Source organism: Sus scrofa, chromosome 10, assembly GCF_000003025.6.
Source record: "Sus scrofa isolate TJ Tabasco breed Duroc chromosome 10, Sscrofa11.1, whole genome shotgun sequence".
Taxonomy (NCBI): Eukaryota; Metazoa; Chordata; class Mammalia; order Artiodactyla; family Suidae; genus Sus; species Sus scrofa.
Genome location: NC_010452.4, coordinates 5,968,698 through 5,987,604, shown reverse-complemented (window position 1 = coordinate 5,987,604; position 18,907 = coordinate 5,968,698). Strand labels below are relative to the sequence as shown.

At 39.5% G+C, this 18,907-nt stretch overlaps 1 protein-coding gene across 1 annotated transcript in view; it reads left to right on the top strand.

Annotated features, from left to right (window-relative positions):
* USH2A (usherin) overlaps positions 1–18,907 on the top strand; it is an 837,143-nt gene that overhangs the window by 675,129 nt on the left and 143,107 nt on the right. Inside the window, 2 exon segments of the mRNA XM_021064292.1 lie at positions 4,209–4,367; positions 5,919–6,081. Of these exon segments, the coding sequence (XP_020919951.1) occupies positions 4,209–4,367; positions 5,919–6,081 (322 nt within the window).

The window sequence follows — 18,907 nt, the reverse complement described above, 5'->3', positions numbered from 1 at the left end:
AAGAATAGGATATTTTTACGGGAATACAAACGGATCATAGCTGAGTGTACCTAAAAAATAAAACTAGGTAGCAATATGTTGTTATCAAGATATTTACTTGATAGAGTGTGGCACTGGCTTATAATTGGAATGGCAACTTTATATAAAGATGGCTTCAGAAGTGTCTGAGGGCACATGAAAACGGTGCCATAGCTCTGGGGTCTTTTTTTGTTCCGTTTTGTTCCATTTCATTTTATTTTGTAGTGATGTCTAGCATTTACTCAGTACTTTCTATGTCGTAGTAATGTTCTAAAATGCTTCGCAGGCATTTTTTAATTTAATCTTTTCAGCGCTTTCTGAGGTGGCTATTAGTGTCATCACTTTACAGAAAAAAGAGATTGACATTCACAGAGGTTGGGTAATTTACCAGGGATGAATGAAGGCCGAAGAGGGATTTGATCTGACTCTATTCTGTGGTTTATCTGGTTCATCAAGAATGAGAGCATATTTTTCACTTGTGTGTTTGTCAGACTTTTCTGCAAGATCCACCCTAGAAACAGAGAAGACAGAATGAACATGTAATCTCAAGAGGTCTGGAAAAAATCTAGAGCAATCACCATAAACCTAAATTTTTTTTTAAAGTGTTGCTTTTTATCTTAAAAATTCATGCAAAGTTGGCATGGAATTCCAGTGTGTTGCTCTCCATCCAGAAAACACATAATGTATAATTTACCATTCAGGTGTACATTTTCTACTAATCTCTTTAGCTAAAGCGTGATATACTGTTGTAGTTCAGGATATTAAATCAATCTGAAGAAAGATGACTCCAATCACAGGCTCAATGTCCAGGCAATTTCTCCTCTCTTCATTTTGTCATAAATATGTGTGTACAAACAGCAACATTTTTTTTCCCACTGCTTTACAGATTATGTCAGGGTAACAATAAAGAGAAATGCCTAGGATGCTGTGATATTCCAGGATATTCTGGATGGACACTTCCGTCAGCGTATCTTCCTGCTAGGTCACATTGCAAACTGCGGAGTTCCCACTGTGGCTCAGCAGGTTAAGAATCTAACTAGTGCCTGTGAAGATGCAAGTTTGTTCTCTGGCCTTGCTCAGTGGGTTAAGGATCCGGTGTTGCCGCAGGCTGCAGTATAAGTTTCAGATGCAGTTTGGATCCAGTGCTGCCGTGGCTGTGGTGAAGGCCAGCAGATGCAGCTCTGATTTGACCCCTAGCCCAGGAGCTTCCATTTGCTGCAGGTGTGGCCCTAAAAAGAAAAAAAAAAAAAGTTGCAAACTGAGGGAGTCCCTGATTCACTCTTCAATCTCTTCTACTTCCTCGAGCAATACTCCCTGAAGAGCAGCCTTCGTGGACAAGAATATCCTGATGATATTGGTATTTATTTTACCTCTAATACTGTACTTAAGTTTTCTTCACCCATTGATGAACTCAGAGTCTCAAATGCTCCCTCTAATCAGCACCCTTAATCTAACCCTCAAACTTTATTTCGATTATAGCAGTCTTGTTGGGAGCAGTTAAAACATTCCCAGTTTTGTCTTACAGGTGAAAATTAGGACTTGAATATCTTCCTTCTTCCTTTTTTTTTTTTTTTTTTTTTTTGTCTTTTATTAGGGCCACACCCACAGCATATGGAAGTTCCTGTGCTAGGGGTCATATTGGAGCTGCCAACCTCTGCCACAGCCACAGCAACCTGGCATCCAAGCCCATGGCAATGCTGGATCCTTAACCCACTGAGTGGGGCCAGGGATTGAACCTGCGTCCTCATGAATACTAGTCGGGTTCATTACCACTGAGTCACAATGAGAACTCCCAAGAATATCTTCTCAATGAGCTCATTATGGGTGCTCACTATACCATTAAAGAGAAGATGGGAGTTCCCGTCATGGCTTAGTGGTTAACGAATCCGACTAGGAACCATGAGGTTGCGGGTTTGATCCCTGCCCTTGCTCAGTGGGTTAAGGATCCGGCGATGCCGTGAGCTGTGGTGTAGGTCACAAACACGGCTCGGATCCTGCATTCCTGTGGCTGTGGTGTAGGCTGGCGCCTACAGCTCTGATTCAACCCCTAGCCTGGGAACCTCCATGTGCCTCAGGAGCAGCCCAAGAAATGGCAAAGAAACAAAAAAAAAAAAAAAAAATGAATTCACTTACATTTTCTAGGTATTAACCTTTGTTGTGATAGCTTTCTTTGTGGGAAAAAATACTAATAATAACACCTGACTGGTGGAGTTCCTGTTGTGGCTCACTGGTTAACGAACCTGACTAGTATCCATGAGGATGCAGGTTCAATCCCTGGCCCCGCTCAGTGGGTTAAGGATCCAGCATTGACATGGGCTCGGATCCCACGTTGCTGTGGCTGTGGCATAGGCTGGCAGCTCCGATTTGACTCCTAGCCCAGGAATTTCCATATGCTGTGAGTGTGGCCCTAATAAAAGACAAACAAACAAACAAAAAAACACCTGACTGGTGAAAGTTGTCATCTCCTCACTACACAGACCATTTTTCTAGTCTTGTGCTTTTTAGGGCAAAAAAGCCACTTCCAAATTTTGTGAACAAAGAATAGTGGGATTCTGCCGGTTCCCCAGCTTGGGTAGGAAATCTGTGTGTTTCACAAATTGTGCATATCAAACTGATTCAGAGAAAGAGGGACATGTTTGTCCTGGTCTCCAAAAATGCTCTAACACAAGGCTGCAAGTGTCCAGGGTGTATATATCCCTGTTTAGGAAACCGGCTCTTCAGATATTTAAATATTCACCCATAGTGTTAAGAATCAGTGACAGATTAACCATAAGTTCAGCTGAAGACAAGAGCCACAAATAGTTTAACGAGGATGCTCTAAATGTAAAATTAAACTTCTTGGTCTGTGTTGGCAAAGGCGCTCCATCCAGCACCTTTCCAGAAGAAACGGTTCATCAGTCCTGCTGAGGGTGATTGGTATTTCCCTCTAAGACTCCTTGTTTTCATCTCTCTTACACAAAATCCTGCACCTCTCTGGTTTGTGGTACTCGTCTGCCCCTTATTCGTCGGAACTCTATCTACAAAAAGCAAAACCACGTTTCATGCTTGCGACCTCATCTCTCATGGGTTATTGAGTCCTACGCTGTACGTTTCCCTGTTTCTGTCGCAAAGAAACTGATTTAAGTACCACGAAGGTAAGGACTGAAGCCCACCTGTGTTAGAAGCTGTCAGATCGATGAGAAACTTTCGTGAGCAACTGCATCATGTTCTTCATTCAAGGCTCACGTCCTCTCCCTAAAAAAGTGTGCATGTGAAGAAAAAAAAAAAAAAGGAGGTGGGGAGTTCACGTTGTGCAGTAACGAACCCAACTCGTATCCATGAGGACTCGGGTTCGATCCCTGGCCTCGCTCCGTGGGTTAAGGATCTGGCGTTGCTGTGAACTGTGGTGTAGGTCGCAGATGCAGCTTGGATCTGGCCTTGCTGTGGCTCCGATTCCACCCCTAGCCCAGGATCTTCCACATGCCTCGGGATGCGACCCTAAAAAGACAGAAAAAAAAAAAAGTGTGCGTGTTGTTCACAACCAGATAAAACTTACAGGGATTTAATTCTGTGACTAGATTGGGAAGGGGCTAAAATGACAAGACATTCCTTTTTTAGGCAGCATTATGAAAAAGGACGGCTTCCGAACCCAAATTTCATATATATTTAGGTCCATAAGTCTCACTGACAGGTGGACGGGCCTGACTCCATAATTAACACACTGAGAATTCTCTAGATAGACTATGATTTGGATACTTTATGGGCTATTATGTCAAGGATCCGTGTCAGACTAGATGCACACACAATGCCGACAGAAAAATTATTGTCATAGGCAAAACTCGTGGGTCTTTTTTTATGTACTTTAAGAGTAAGTAAGCCCAGGAAAAATATATGGCACCATTTCTAATTGCCTTGTATTTTTTAAGAAGTGAAACATGCCTTCGTTTTTATTTGCCCACAGAGTACATCTTTGAATAGAATTATTATACTTCAGAATGGGTGGTACGCATTTCTTACTTTGGGGGAGGTATTCTAATACTTTCCAACTTAAATTTCATGCATTAACTGATGGCTATATTAAGCAATAATATATCATTACATTTAAATTTTTTAAACATATATCATTTGTAAAAAACAAGCATTTGTTGACCATTTGTTGACCAAACCTACATACATATGTGTGTTTATTCTCTCTCTCTCTGTCTTTAAAGGGATCTTTGTCCCCAAAATGCCTGTGGAGTATAATGTCTTGGCCAATCCTGGAAGTGTGGCACCTCTGATCTCCTCCGTCGGCCAAAATCAGTCCACCCTTCTGGAAAATTTGGATCCATTCACACAGTACGAGATAAGGATACAAGCATGTCAAAATGGTGAAAGTCTTTTCAGACACTTATCCTGGGTTTTCATTTTTAAAAGTAGTTCGTTTTTTCAAAATTTCATTAAAAGGGAATAGGTTCTCAACTCAAACGCAAGGACTAACATTTCATTTCTTATTTGTACTGGACTGTTTACCCAGAAAAATCGGAGCCTGGCATTGAGTGAAGCATTATGCATTTCTGCACATTAAATCATGAATATTTAAATATCTGAAAAGGGTGGTTTTGCAAAGTCTTGTTTTATAAGGCCCTTTCAAAGAAAAACACCTACATCCCGTAAAGGAATCACTGGTAATATAAAACGAAATAGGTATTATGAAACTCTCATAAGAAACGTACTCACCTTGGTTCTATTTCAGTTTTACTCAGGGATGGGGAGAGAGAGGGGAGACGTTATTCAGAAGTTGAGTTGCACTCAAACGAATCTTAGTATTTTACAAGGCTTGCCTGATACCCACGTCATGGATGCAAACTGTCACCTTGAGTTTCATGACTTAGGGGAGTAGACAATGAAATCACCATCTCTCTGTGTGGTCTTAAGAAAGAGCCTGCTTTCATCCTTCCAAGCGCTACATGCTGTGTAACACCCAACTGCTCAAAGAGAAAGGAAGTAACTCATTTTGGTGTGCAAAACACACGGCTTCACCTTAGAGGAAGAAATGCACCGACCCTATACGCGCCACGTAATGGCACCCCTGACCTTAGGAACTCGCGTTTCCAAATAAGTACTGTTTCCCACACAACTGGTTAGAACAAGGGCTCTGCGATTTGGCTCTGCTTCATCTCTGAAACTGTGAGTCAGTTTGCCCACTTTTCTCCCCAAAGCGGACCAAGACATTTGGTTTTGAAGGGTATGGCTTTCCTTGATTCAGTGGCCAGCTTATTCACTTGGAAATAGCTTTGAATGAAGATTCTTCTTGACTGAAATGTAAAAGCAACTTCTGCATCTCTCTATAAAATTAGGCTATGAAGATGCCATATCCTTCACGTTCCTTGTGTGATTCCTGTGTGTCGAGAGAACAATCATGATTTTTAAATATTGGCAAAAATGAGATACTATTAAGAGCATACAAGGGAGTTCTCCAGTGGTCTGGCAGAGTCAGTGCTGTGGCTCTGATCACTACTATGGTGTGGGTTCGATCCCTGGTCCAGGAATGTCTGCCTGCCGTGGGCACAGCCAAAAAACAAGAGAGACACAAGATATGTAGGTCACACCAATATTTATGAAATTGAAGCATGTTATGTTGTCACTTTCTGGCTAGAATAACTGCAGTAAACTAAAGAGACCTCAGTTCAAACAAACGCGAGCTTTATTGTCTATGCCTATGTAAATATGTGGTTAATTAGCGAATTTTCCAAACATGATTCCTGATTTAAATATTCAAATCCTGTAGAGATTTATAATCCTAGCCTAAAAGATGTGTATATGCACGTATACAAAGTTTCAGATGAAATGATTGTCATAGTATCCTTTCTCTTCTCTAGGCCCATGTAACTCTCTTCCCTGCTTGACAAATTACTAAAGGTCTTTTATTTTTCTTTAAGGAGGCTGCGGCGTGAGCAGTAGGATGTGTGTCGAAACGGCAGAAGCAGCCCCCATGGATTTAAATCCCCCTATTCTTCAGGCGCTGGGGTCAGCCTGCGTAGAGGTGAAGTGGAGGCCTCCTCAAAAACCAAACGGAGTCATCACCAACTACTTTATTCACAGGTAACACTGACCAGGACTAGGTCCATTAAGTATTTAAGAAGGTGTACTCTTCCAGGGTTATAGAATCGAATGCGTTTCTGTTTCCATGCGGAATGGATGAGAAGTCATCTGTTTTGAAGCACCTCCTGGAAACTAACATTGGTCCTGGGAACTTTTACACATTATCTCAGGAAAAAAGACAACTACCATATGTAACTTTTTTGTTTGAGCCTCCCTTGGTTTTTGTTTGTGTGTGTATGTGTGTATGGCTACACCTGTGGCATGTGAAGGGTCCCCGGCCATGACTGAACCTGTCCCACAGCAGTGACCCGAGCTGCTACAATGACAATGCCAGATCCTTAACCCACTGTGCCACAAGGGAACTCCTTGAGCCTTCTTTGAAAGATGAGACCTAATAGCCCTGGAAACCTTACCCTTAATGGAGTGGCAGAGCTGTTCTCTGGAAGCTCGTGGACCAAGACACATAGTCATTCCAGAGGAAGAGCCAGGTCTCAGTCTCATTATGTCCCATCACCAGTATGTGGAGAGTGGAAAGGCTTTTTCTCATGCTCTAAAGATGGTACTTTTTCTGTGCAGAGAGGGCCGACTCTGCAGTTCCCCTTCTGGTTGGCGGTTTCCGCTCGGCAGGCTGGATGGTATTAATGCAGCTCCTTTGTACCATGGGGTACGGAATTAAGGATAGTCACTTAAAATGAAGAAAAGAGGGACAGAGAGGGGAGAGAAAGAGAAGGGGAGAGAGCGTGAGGAGAGTGAGAATGAGAGCGGGGGAGAGAGGAAGAGGCAGGTGGGGGAGGCTCCATGGGCATTTGGGCTTGAAGGGCATTGTGCCCCTTGACCCAATTTTCACTTGATCAATGTGGACACAGGTTTAAATTCATGTTTTCTTCAAATACACAATGAATAATGAGGAGGGAAGAGGAGAGAGAGAAAAAGAGACAGCCACATCTCAGAGAGAGAGGAAGAGAGAGAGCCGGAAAGGAGAAAATAAACAGAACTTGCCACATAAAACCAACAGGCTTGCCATCTGTCTTAGGCCATTCAGGCTGCATCACACAAATACACAAATAGGGTGGCTTATAAACAACAAATGTTGATTTCTCACAGTCCTGGAGGCTGGGGAGTCCAAGATCAAGATGCTGACAGATTTGCTGTCTGGTGAGGGCCCCCTCCTGGTTCAGAAATGGCCATCATCTCACTGTCTTCAGGTGGCAGAGCAGCAGGGGCCCCTGTGGCGTCTCTTCAAAGGGCACTAATCCGGTTCACGAGGGCTCCACCCTCACGACCTCGTCACCGCCCAAAGACCCCATCTCCTGATACCATCCCTTGGAGGTGAGCATTTCAACATAAGAGTTTGGGGTTGGGGGGGCATCATTCGGATCATAGCACTGAGACAGGAAAGAGACTTCCTAAGACAGACACTGGCAGACGTAAAGGATTTGCGGAGGAAAACTCCGTTCCAAAAGCCATGTATTCACATCAGGCAGGTAAAGCTCAACACATCTTTTCCGCTCATCCTTGCCCACATCAGCATCCTTCCTTAGTCTCTCCAGCAGCTTCACATCTTTGTTGTTCAGTCCCATACCCTGGATGCATCGTGAAACTTCGTTTGGGCTCCTCTTATAACTTCAGATATTAAACCTTTGATTCAGACCAGTCCTCAGGGATGAGCGATGGGTGTGTAGGACAATTATCAAAGGAGAGGGTATTATTGTATTCTCTGGCTCTGTAAATGACATTTCCAAAAATGAGCAGGCCAGATTTCTTCTCAGCAAACATTAATTTGGAGAATAATAATTTCTGATTCAGATACACATGAACACGTAAAAACGGCTAATGTGAATTTACATTTTACGCTGAGCACATTAGTGCAGCCTCTAAAATGCCCATCCTCTTCGAATAGTTTTCTTTCATCTACTTAATGCTAATTGTATGAGAAAAGCACATCAAATTCCTATTCTGAAGAAAGGGAAATAAAGTATCTGTGATAGACCAGGATGTGGCTTCACTCTGTTGGTTTTGTAAATAAAGCTCATGATTACAGTGACTATTCCATGGCAGCTAGAGAGGGGAAAACAGGAAATATAATGCAGAAAGCCCGCTTCAATGAAAAATACTGTAAATTGAATTTGACAGCATTTGATGGCATTTGATTATTCTAGTCACAGCCAAACAATGATATAAAGAGTAATATGAAACAGAATGTGTTACTGCCTAGCAGACTCAAAAGCAATAAACCTTCCTCCAATGTGACACAATCACTTCACAATCATAATTGTAGCCTGTTTGATACCTCTGAGTACAGCAGAAGGGCACTGACTGACACAGATACATTTTGTTTTTTATTTAAAGTGAAATGAAAATGGCGCACTGGGGCTCCAGATACAATCGTTATATTCACCTCCATAGGCATGAATCACTTGGCAGTTATTCCAGCTGAAGTTTAAATGTGCTTAGACTACAACAATATCAAATTTTTCTTAGATAGCTGCAAAAAAAAAAAAAAATCGGAAATGTGTAAGGACAGAAATAGGATGTAGACACATAGTTCTTTTTCATTCTGGGACTACAGAGAGCCCCGCGTATAGTTACAGCCACCAGCCTCTGGTATTTCTGGGGAGGTTATGGCATGTAATTTCTGCTTCATCATTTGCCTTCTCTTTCTTCTATCACCGCCAAAGGAAATCCATTTAGCTCAAATCAAAGACGGGCCTTGACCTATGCAGATATTTTCATTAAATTGCAGGAAGCCAACCTGCCCATCCCATCTTGAGACTGTTTGTCACTCTGCTCCCTCCAACCCTCCAGGTCACTTCTCAGTAATCCCCTTCCATTGCTTCTGTGTTGCCTCTAGATACTAGCCCGCTGAAATAAAAAAGGTGTGTCCTAATAAACCGATGTTTATGACTTGAAACAAAGACAAACAAAAAATAACCTAGCAAGGCCAAGACTATTCATGTGATGGCTTCCAGTTAGTTCACCTGTTAATCTGATGTTTTATTTAGGCTACTTTGTTCATCACAGTGACATTTCCTGCAATAGGCACCGCCTTTGTGTTAGTATGTTGCACCTTGTTTCCTGATTGGCTGTAGAGCAAGCCTTCTTGAGCATTTGCTTCCTTCTCAAAGTAAATTTAGCTCGTAGAATAAATATTCTTCAGTATCTCCCCCTTATTTTATCTGTAATCTTGTGAATGGCAAAATCCATCCGCAAGATCCAACGTCCATGTACACCTTCCACCCAACCGTTTTTCTTGACTTCACAAACACGTAAGAAAATGATCTCCCACTAGAGGCTTCCATTTTAATACAGGCAAAAATGCCCAGGATCTTATTCTCAAAGGCAGTCCCTTTAAATAAATAGAAAGATTTGGTCAATGTTCAATAAAAGACAAAATATATACAAACATCCTCTAAACACTTTAAAAGCGGAAATAAGTGATGAACCTTCTGAGTATTCAAATAACTGAGGATTCAAAAAACTGAGTAAGGTTTTGAAGGATAAAATCTGAGATAGTTTGAATGGATGGATGATATGGAAGAATATTCTAAGCAGGAAACTGTAAATAATAATTTTTAGAATGAATAATTAAGCTGATCGAGGAAAAGGAGCATTTATTCAAGGTGAAGGAATTTTTATGCAATCAGTTTGTGTTGTGTGGAAAGATAGCATGGATGTTAAGATGGGTGGATGGATGGACAGATAGATAGACAGATAGTGTCCATATCTACTCTAAGATTGGAGCCTATGATTAGGGACCTTTACCATAGTAGGAGACTATAAGCAAACAAAAAAAAAACAATATAATGTGGGAAATACAAATATTTACTAAAAAATTTACAGAAGACAGGGATTCTTTGTATCTGGAATATTTATGGAAGATGTCTTCGTGGATGAAGTTGATGTCATTGAGACTTGGCCTTAGGAAAAGAAATTTAATACTATTTAAATCAGAAATAATTTGTCAGGAAGACATTTTAACAGTACAAATTGCAGAGGTCATTTATCCCTTCTCTATGACTTACCAATGCCATGTGTAATTCCCATCGATAGATGTAACTACTATTCATTTTAATATATGTAACTGGTATCTTTTGATTTATAGTTTCCCTTTTTTACAAAAAGGTATTATATTGTTCAGATATTCCTTGGGCATTTGGATACATACACACACGCACCCCTCATTTCTTTTAATGACTCAACAATCTTTTATTATATGGATTTGTATCATGTATTTTCTAACGAGTCCCCTACTGCTGGGAAATTAGGTGATTTCTGAGTTTTCATTACAAGAGCAATGATTATGATTCTTTAAAAAATTCCTTACAATAAACATATGGAGAATTATCCTTAGTGCTAGAAGTTCAGGATTCAATTTTGTACATTTTAAATTTTTAGAGATTGCTATACAGTCTTCTAATAATGGTATATAAATTCTGAAAACTATCAATGCTGGGACTCAAGAATCTTTCAAATCTTTGCCAGTTCAATATATATATATATATATATTGCCAGTTATGTATGTATGTGTGTGTGTGTGTGTATATATATATATATATATATATATACATATCAAAATAGTGTATTATTTTTGTTTAATTAAAATTTTGGTTAAGTCAGGTTCTTCCTTTATTTCAAATATATATTTGCTATTTGTGTGTGTATATAATATCTATACTTAGACTATTTTCTTTTGGATTATTTCCTGTTTATTTATCTATGCTTTTTTTGTATACTAGGAAATTCTATTAGTGATCATTTTAAAAATAATGTATCAATTATTTCTTTCAGCACTTTCATGGCTCTACTTTTTATACTCAAATACAGACTGGATTTTGTTTTTTGTGTTTTTGAGATATAATTGACACATAACATTATATTAGTTTCAGGTATACAGCATAACATTACAACATTCGTATCCATTTCAAAATGATCACCGCAAGAAGTCTAGTCACCATCTGTCACCATACAGATTTACAAGTTTTTTTCCTTATGATGAGGAGGTTTTTTTAGCTTTCTTAGCAACTTACACATTTTTTAAATTGCATAATATCATTGCCTCTGGTCACCATACTGTACATTACACAGTTATTTCTTTTATGTCTAGAAGTATTCCTTCCCCCATTCTGCCCAGCTCTCAAACCCCTCCCCTCTTGCAGCCACCAGTGTTCTGTCTATGAGTTTGGTTTTGTTTTCTTTTGTTTTTTCATTTGTTTTGCTTTTTTAGATTTCACACATGAGTGAAATCACATGGTATTTGCCTTCCTCTGATTTATTTCACTTATCATGGACCTTCAAGGTCCATGCATGTTGTCACGAATAGCAAAATTTCAAATTTCAAAATTTTCTTTCTTTTTTATGGCCCAGTAGTAGGGTGTGTGTGTGTGTGTGTGTGTGTGTGTGTGTGTACCACATATATGTACCACATCTTCTGTATCCATTCATCCATAGACGGACACTTAGGATACTTCTGTATCTCAGATATTATAATAGGAAATGCTGCATTGGATATAGGGGTAAATATATCTTTTTAAATTAGTGTTTTCATTTTCTTTGAATAAATACCCAGAAGTATAATTGCTAGATCGTATGGTAGTTCTAGTCTTAATTTTTTTGAGGAACTTCCAAACTGTTTTCCGTAGTGTCTATACTAATTTAAATTTCCATCACCAGGGCACAAGAGTTCCCTTTTCTCCATATCCTCACCAGTACTTGTTATTTCTTGTCCTTTTGATAACAGCCATTCTGACAAGTGTGAGGTGGTATCTCAATGTGTTTAATACACATTTCCCTGATGATCAGCAATGTTGAGCATCTTTTCATGCACCTGTTGGCCATCTGTATCTCTTCTTGGTAAAAAAAAAAAAAGTCTCTTCGGACACTCTGCTCATTTTTTAATCAGTTGCTTGTTTTTCTGTTATTGAGTTGTATGTGTTCTTTGTATGTTTTGGATATGAATTCCGTATCAGATATATGACTTGCAAATATCCTCTCCCATTCAGTAGGTTGACTTTTTATCTCATTGATGATTTCCTTCAAAAGGTTTTTTTTGTTTCTTTGTTTGTTTTGTTTTTGTTTTTTTTGTGTGTGTTTTTTTTTTTTTTTTTTTTTTTTTTTGTCTTTTTAGGGCCATACCTACAACATATGGAAGTTCCCAGGCTAGGGGTCAAATCAGAGCTGTAGCTGCAGGCCTACATCACAGCCACAGCAAGGCCAGATCCGAGCCACATCTGTGACCTACACCACAGCTCATGGCAACAGCGGATCTTTAACCCACTGAGTGAGGCCGGGGATCAAACCCATGTCCTCATGGAGACTAGTCAGGTTTGTAACCCACTGAGCCACAGTAGGAACTCCCATTAAAAGTTTTCAAAAGTTGGAGTTCCTGTTGTGGCACAGCAAAAACAATCCCGACTAGAAACCATGCAGGTGCAGGTTTGATCCCTGGCCTCGCTCAGTGGGTTAAGGATCCGGCATTGCTGTGAGCTGTGGTGTATGCGCAGAGTCGGCTCGGATCTGGCGTTGCTGTGGCTGTGGTATAAGCTGGCGGCGACAGCTCTGATTAGACCTCTAGCCTGGGAACCTCCATATGCCATCTGGCCCTAAAAAGGGAAAAAATAAAATATCTTACTTTATAGAAAAAAAAAGTTTTTAAAAGTGCAAAAGTTTTTAGTTTTATGTAGAACTATTTGTTTATTTTTCCTTTTATTGCCATTGCCTTTGAAGTTAGATCCCAAAAGTTAGTGCTAAGAGGAGTGTGCAGGAACTCACTGCTGACTGTTCTTGGCATTTTAAGGTCTCTGGTCTTATGTTAATAGACTGATTTTTTTTTTTTTTGAGTTACAGCTTTTTAAATTTATTTTTAATTTTTATTTTTTCCATTATAGCTAGTTTACAGTGTTCTGTCAATTTTCTACTGTAAAGCAAGGTGACCCAGTTACGCATACATATATACATTCTTTTTTCTCACATTATCATGCTCCATCATAAGTGACCAGACATAGTTCCCAGTGCATTTGCAGCTATTAACCCTGCATCCCCAATCCATCCCATTCCCTCCCCCTCCCCCTTGGCAACCACAAGTCTGTTCTCCATGTCCATAGGTTTCATTTCTGTGGAAAGGTTCATTTGTGCCGTATACTAGATTCCAGATGTAAGTGATATCATATGGTATTTGTCTTTCTCTTCTGACCTACTTCACTCAGTGTGAGAGTCTCTAGTTCCATCCATGTTGCTGCAACTGGCATTATTTTGTTCTTTTTGATGGCTGAGTAGTATTCTATTGTGTATACATACCACTTCTTCTTAATCCATTCATCTGTTGATGGACATTTAGGTTGTTTCCATGTCTTAGCCATTGCGAATAGTGCTGCAATGAACATACTGGTGCATGCGTCTTTTTCAAGGAAAGTTTTGTCCAGATATATGCCCAAGATGGGATTGCTGGGTCATATGGTTGTTTTACATACAGTCTTCCAAGGTGTGTCCACACTGTTTTCCATAGTTGTTGTAGCAATTTACATTCCCAGCAACAGTGCAGGAGGGTCCCCTTTTCTCCACACTCCCTCCAGCATTTGTTATTTGTGGACTTATTAATGATGGCCATTCTGACTGGTGTAAGGTGGTATCTCATAGTAGTTTTGATTTGCATTTCTCTAATCATCAGGGATGGTAAGCATTTTTTCATGTGTTTCTTGGCCATCTGTGTATCTTCTTTTGAGAAATGTCTATTGTTGGCTTTTTTGCTGTTGAGTTGTATAATTTGTTTATATATTTTAGAGGTTAAACCCTTGTCAGTTGCATCGTTTGAAACTATTTTCTCCCATTCTATAAATTGTCTTTTTGTTGTTGTTGTTGTTTTTATGGTTTCCTTTGCTGTGCAAAAGCTTGTCAGTTTGATTAGGTCCCATTGGTTTAGTTTGCTTTTATTTCTGTGGCTTTGGGAGACTGACCTGAGAACACATTTGTAAGGTTGATGTCAGAGAACATTTTGCCCATGTTCTCTTCCAGGAGTTTGATGGTGTCTTGTCTTATATTTAAGTCTTTCAGCCATTTTGAGTTTAGTTAATAGACTGATTTTTTTTTAAAGGAATGAGATGAGATCTAGGCATTCATTTTTTGGAGAAAACTATCTAGTTTGTCAACATTATTTTATAATTCACTGATTTAAAATGCCCCTATACAAAATTCCCATGTGTCATTTCCTCCGTTTCAGGACTTTGTATTCTGTTTCTTTTGTGGTAGATAAAATATTATCAAGCTGAGTCTGATGGAAAAGACATCTCAGATGAATAAAATTAGTGGAATAAGAAAAATTCCCAACACTGAAGGCACGGCTTCTCAGTAATTGTCAGACTTGACTGGACACTTCATTATGCGTAGGGGAATTTAGAAGATTGGCGTGGTGGTAGATTTTGGAAGACTTTAAATACGAGGCTAAGGAGTTTTGCTCTTTGATTTTTAAGCAATGTGAGCCACTGAAGGTCTAGGATAAAATAGAGATGCAGTGTGACAGAGTGGAACAGAGCATGGCATTTGTAGTGAAAAGATATAGCTTCCAGGTCCTGATCTGCCTTACTAGTCATATGACGTTGGGTAAGTTAGAAGGTTCCCTAACTTCCATTTTTATGTAGGTTTGGCTAATAAACAGGGGAAATAATTAACCTCCAGAATTTCATAAGCATTAAATGAAATCATGCATGTGGAGGTACTATGTTAAATATAAAACATGATTAAAAATAGGTAGTTACCCAAGATGTGCCAGCCATAGCCATGCTTTGGGAAGACACATCTGGCAGTTATACACGTATATTTAAGAGCAAGGAAAGAGGTTCATGACAATAAGGGAAGGAGCGTGCATGATTGTATGCCTAGGATGATCTGTTTTTCTTTAAATATGTAGAATTTTTTTTTACATTTGTATGTGCATGAAAAATACCTGAAATGTTAAAACACCAAAAGGAAGTTACCAGTGCTTATCTCCTAGAGATGGTTACAGATGATTCTCGTGTTTTTACACAAGTTATTTTTTATCATCGACATGTGGGACAAAGACAAAACAATAAATTTCGTGAGTCTAGATGCCAGTCTATCATCACCCTCTTTATGATTTTCCTACTTCCCTCTTTCTGCGAAGATCATAATCATTTTCTATAGTAATCAAGGCCTGTTCAGAAAGGAGAAACCACACCAGTGATTTTAACAGAAAAAATTTAACGTAAGCAATTATTAACTGGTTGTTAATTTGTTAACTAGGTAACTAATATGATGAAAAAAGAATTCTAGGATATCAGGAAGGTGGCAAATGCAGGAAACAGCTACTACCCTTAGGATTGAAGGATCAAAGGGAAAGAGCTTGAATTATTAAAACTTAGAAACTTAGAGGGGAGCATCTGTGATGCTGAGGCCTAAACACCTGAGGAGGAGGCACCTGCCAGCTGGTGCAGGTGTCTGTGGGAGGAAGTGTGAGCCGAAGCTGGGTTTCCAAGTGTTGGAAAATTACCGTACCTGAATCATCTGCTCCTAAGGGAGATGGACCTACTGCTTCCAAAGAGGACTACCCTTGCTGAAGAGGAGCTCACATAATCAGCAAGCAAACAGGAGCAAAATAGGAAGGAGCCAGTTCCTTTTTCCTTTCTGCCCACTACTCGCCCTCTGGCGCCCCCTACTGGCAGAGACCAACACAGAGTTGGCTGGTAAAGTGGAAACGCAGTTGGCAGAGTCCTCACTCCACTGTGATAAAGACAATATGGAAGCGTATGTTTAGAGCTGAGAGACAATCGTTTCATAATGGGATCCCTTTTTCAGCTTCTTCTAGGAACCAAACTCTTGATTCTTTTTGTCAACCAGCTAGTCATCCAGTCATGGCTTCAAAAAATTTTCATCCTTTAGTATAATGTGCCATGTTTGACTGGGTACTGGAACGCTATGGAAAGATAAGACAGAGTCTTTTCCTTAAGGGAGCTTGTCGTATAGTATGAGAGACAGAAAAAAAGGAAGGTTTACTGCAATGCCGTGGGCGAAGTGAATCAATAAAGAAAAGACTGAGCACAGAGGAGGATATTATAACTCTACTTGAGAGAAGCAAGAGAAGGATTTTCTGGAGAAAGTGACTGGGGGTGGCGTTCTAAAAGATGATTTAGAGTTAGCCTATAGAAAGGAGTAGAACATGAAAGAGGATGGGGTGAGGCATTGCAAAACAGAATGAACAGCTATCAAAGCCACGGAAGCATGACGTATCATCGCACTCAAGGGAACCATGGGTAAGCATGGGATTTTGACTGGAATGTAAAACGGGAATGGAAATCTCAGAAGATGACTCTGACATGGTCAACCCAGGCCAGTTACATGACCAACCACTGAAGAGTTTTAGATGCAGTTAAGTCCTAAAATTCTGGGAAGACCTTCGAAGTCTCTTCTCCACAACACAAGAATAACCACTCACTCCAGAAATCTGGATGATTCAACTCTCCCAAAGAAGGTTTTAACTCACCTGTGTTTCCACTCCCTGTACCACCGACCTAGGTCAGGATCCACATTTATTCTCGTGTGGACTGTTGAGGTGACCTCTTCATTGTGTGACTACCTGCTGTCACTTCCTCTTCATTGCAGTCTTTACGCAACTGCTAGATTTGTCTTCCGAAATACAGTTTTGGATATTATTTCTTTTTTTTTATTGAAGCGTAGTTGATTTACAATGCTTGCTGGTTTATGTTTTCACTTGTATGTATATATTCTTTTTCATATTCTTTTCCATTATGGTTTATTACATGATATAGAATATAGTTTCCTGGGCTGTACAGTGGGCCTTTTTGTTTATCTCTTTGATATATAGTGTGTGTATGTGTTAATCCCAAATTCCTGATTTATCCCTCCCCCCACCTTTCCCCTTTAATAACCATAAATTTATTTTCTATGTCCGGGACTCTCTGTTTTGGAAATAGGTTCATTTGCATCATTTTTTTTTTTTTTTTGGATTCCACATAGAAGTGATACCATGTGGTCTTTGTCTTTTACCTACTTCACTTAGTATGATTATTTCTAGGTCCATCCATATTGCTGCAAATGAAACTATTTCATTCCTTTTTGTGGCTGAGTAATAGTCATTGTATATATACACTACCTCTTCTTCATCCATTCCTCTTTCGATAGGCATTTAAACTGCTTCCATGCCTTGGCTACTGTAAATAGCTTTGCCATGAACATTGGGCTTTGTTTATCTTTTCAAATTAGAATTTTTGTCTTTTCCAAATGTATGCCCAAGAATGGGATTGCTGGATCACATGGTAACTCTATTTTTAGCTTTTAAAGGAAACTCCATGCTCTTCTCCACAGTGGCTGCACCAGTTGGTATTCCCACCAACAGTGTAGGAGGTTTCCCTTCTCTCCATATCCTCTTTCGGCTTTGGACATCATTTCCATGATAACTTCATTCGTACAATATCTTACATTTGACCCAGTGATTTTCATAGGCATTACTTGATTTAATTCCTACCAAAATTCTAGACATTTTGCACTGTAAGATTATTACCTTCCGTTTACAAAGTGAAATGGTGAGTTTACCCAAGGTCATTTAATGAGGTAGCAAGGCCAAGGCCTGCAACCCATCTCCTCTCACTACAGGTGTTTCTGGCTATTTATTTAAATTCAGAGTATTCTTAATATTCTTCATGAAGTAAGGTTGGCAGTTTTGTAATCTTAAATTGTTATGGGAAATGCATTGAGTTGTAGGATTTTGTTTTAATTGCTTTTGAAGATAAGCACGGAGGATTGCTGGCATTCCAAGACGGTAGGGAGTTCTTTAAAAGGTTCTACTACATTAAGACAGCATAAGTATGAATGCCTTTTGAAATATGTAGTTCCTAGTTTTAATAATTATTTTCGTTTTCCCCTTACCATTAAGCATCATTAAATTAGCTCTAGTTGGAAAAGTGCGTTTTTGAAGTATCTCCCAAATGTGCTTAAGTGTGGGATAACCATTTGGCTCTTTGGAAAGAACTAAAAATGTGATTTCCCTAAACACAGGCTGTTCAGGAGGAAAGACTTCCAGTTAAATGAGCAACTGAAGCCTACACCTTAAATAAATTAGGAATAATTGAAATCTGTTCAAAGCTTATTCAGACATAAAAATGCTCTATTTTTAATACCACGGATGGAACGTTTACCTCACTGTAATATTAATTATGTGTTTAGTCATGATAAGAAATACTGAACCAGGCTGCATCCTTGCATTGTTTTGGCGGCTAAACTTGAAGTGGGTATAATACTTAATCTCTTACATAGTATAGATTTTTAAAATTCACCCTCTTAGGACAGTTTAAGAATGTCAGTTGTGTGTGTGTGTGTGTGAGTTTTCTTTTTTATTATTTTTACATTTTCTTTCTTTTTTTCATTTTTCCTTTTTATTGTTTTGTGTTTCCTTTCTTTTTTCTTTTCTTTTAATAGTTTTGTAACAACCACGGCTATACCTCAATGTGCAAATTCATGAGCGTTTAGTAAAAATGAATTGAATTGTCAGAGAAAGTTTGAAGCCAGACAACACAGAAAATTTCATTTCTCCCTAGAAGTTCCTGTGTTTGTCTGTATGATGTTCCCAGCAAATGCCTTTTTAAAAAAACTCACTGAGAGGAGTGCTTGGCTGTGAGCCCTGTGGTCCTCATTAGAGTGGATCCCTCCCAATGACACACCTGGTACCTGGTATCTGCAGTGAGTACAAAGGCCAAACCCTGGAAGCCTACACTGAGTGTAGAGTCTGGCCCACACATGGTAGCAGGGAATAATGAGGTGGGTTGGGGGACGGTAATTGCAGGTCACTGAGAGTGTCTGTGAA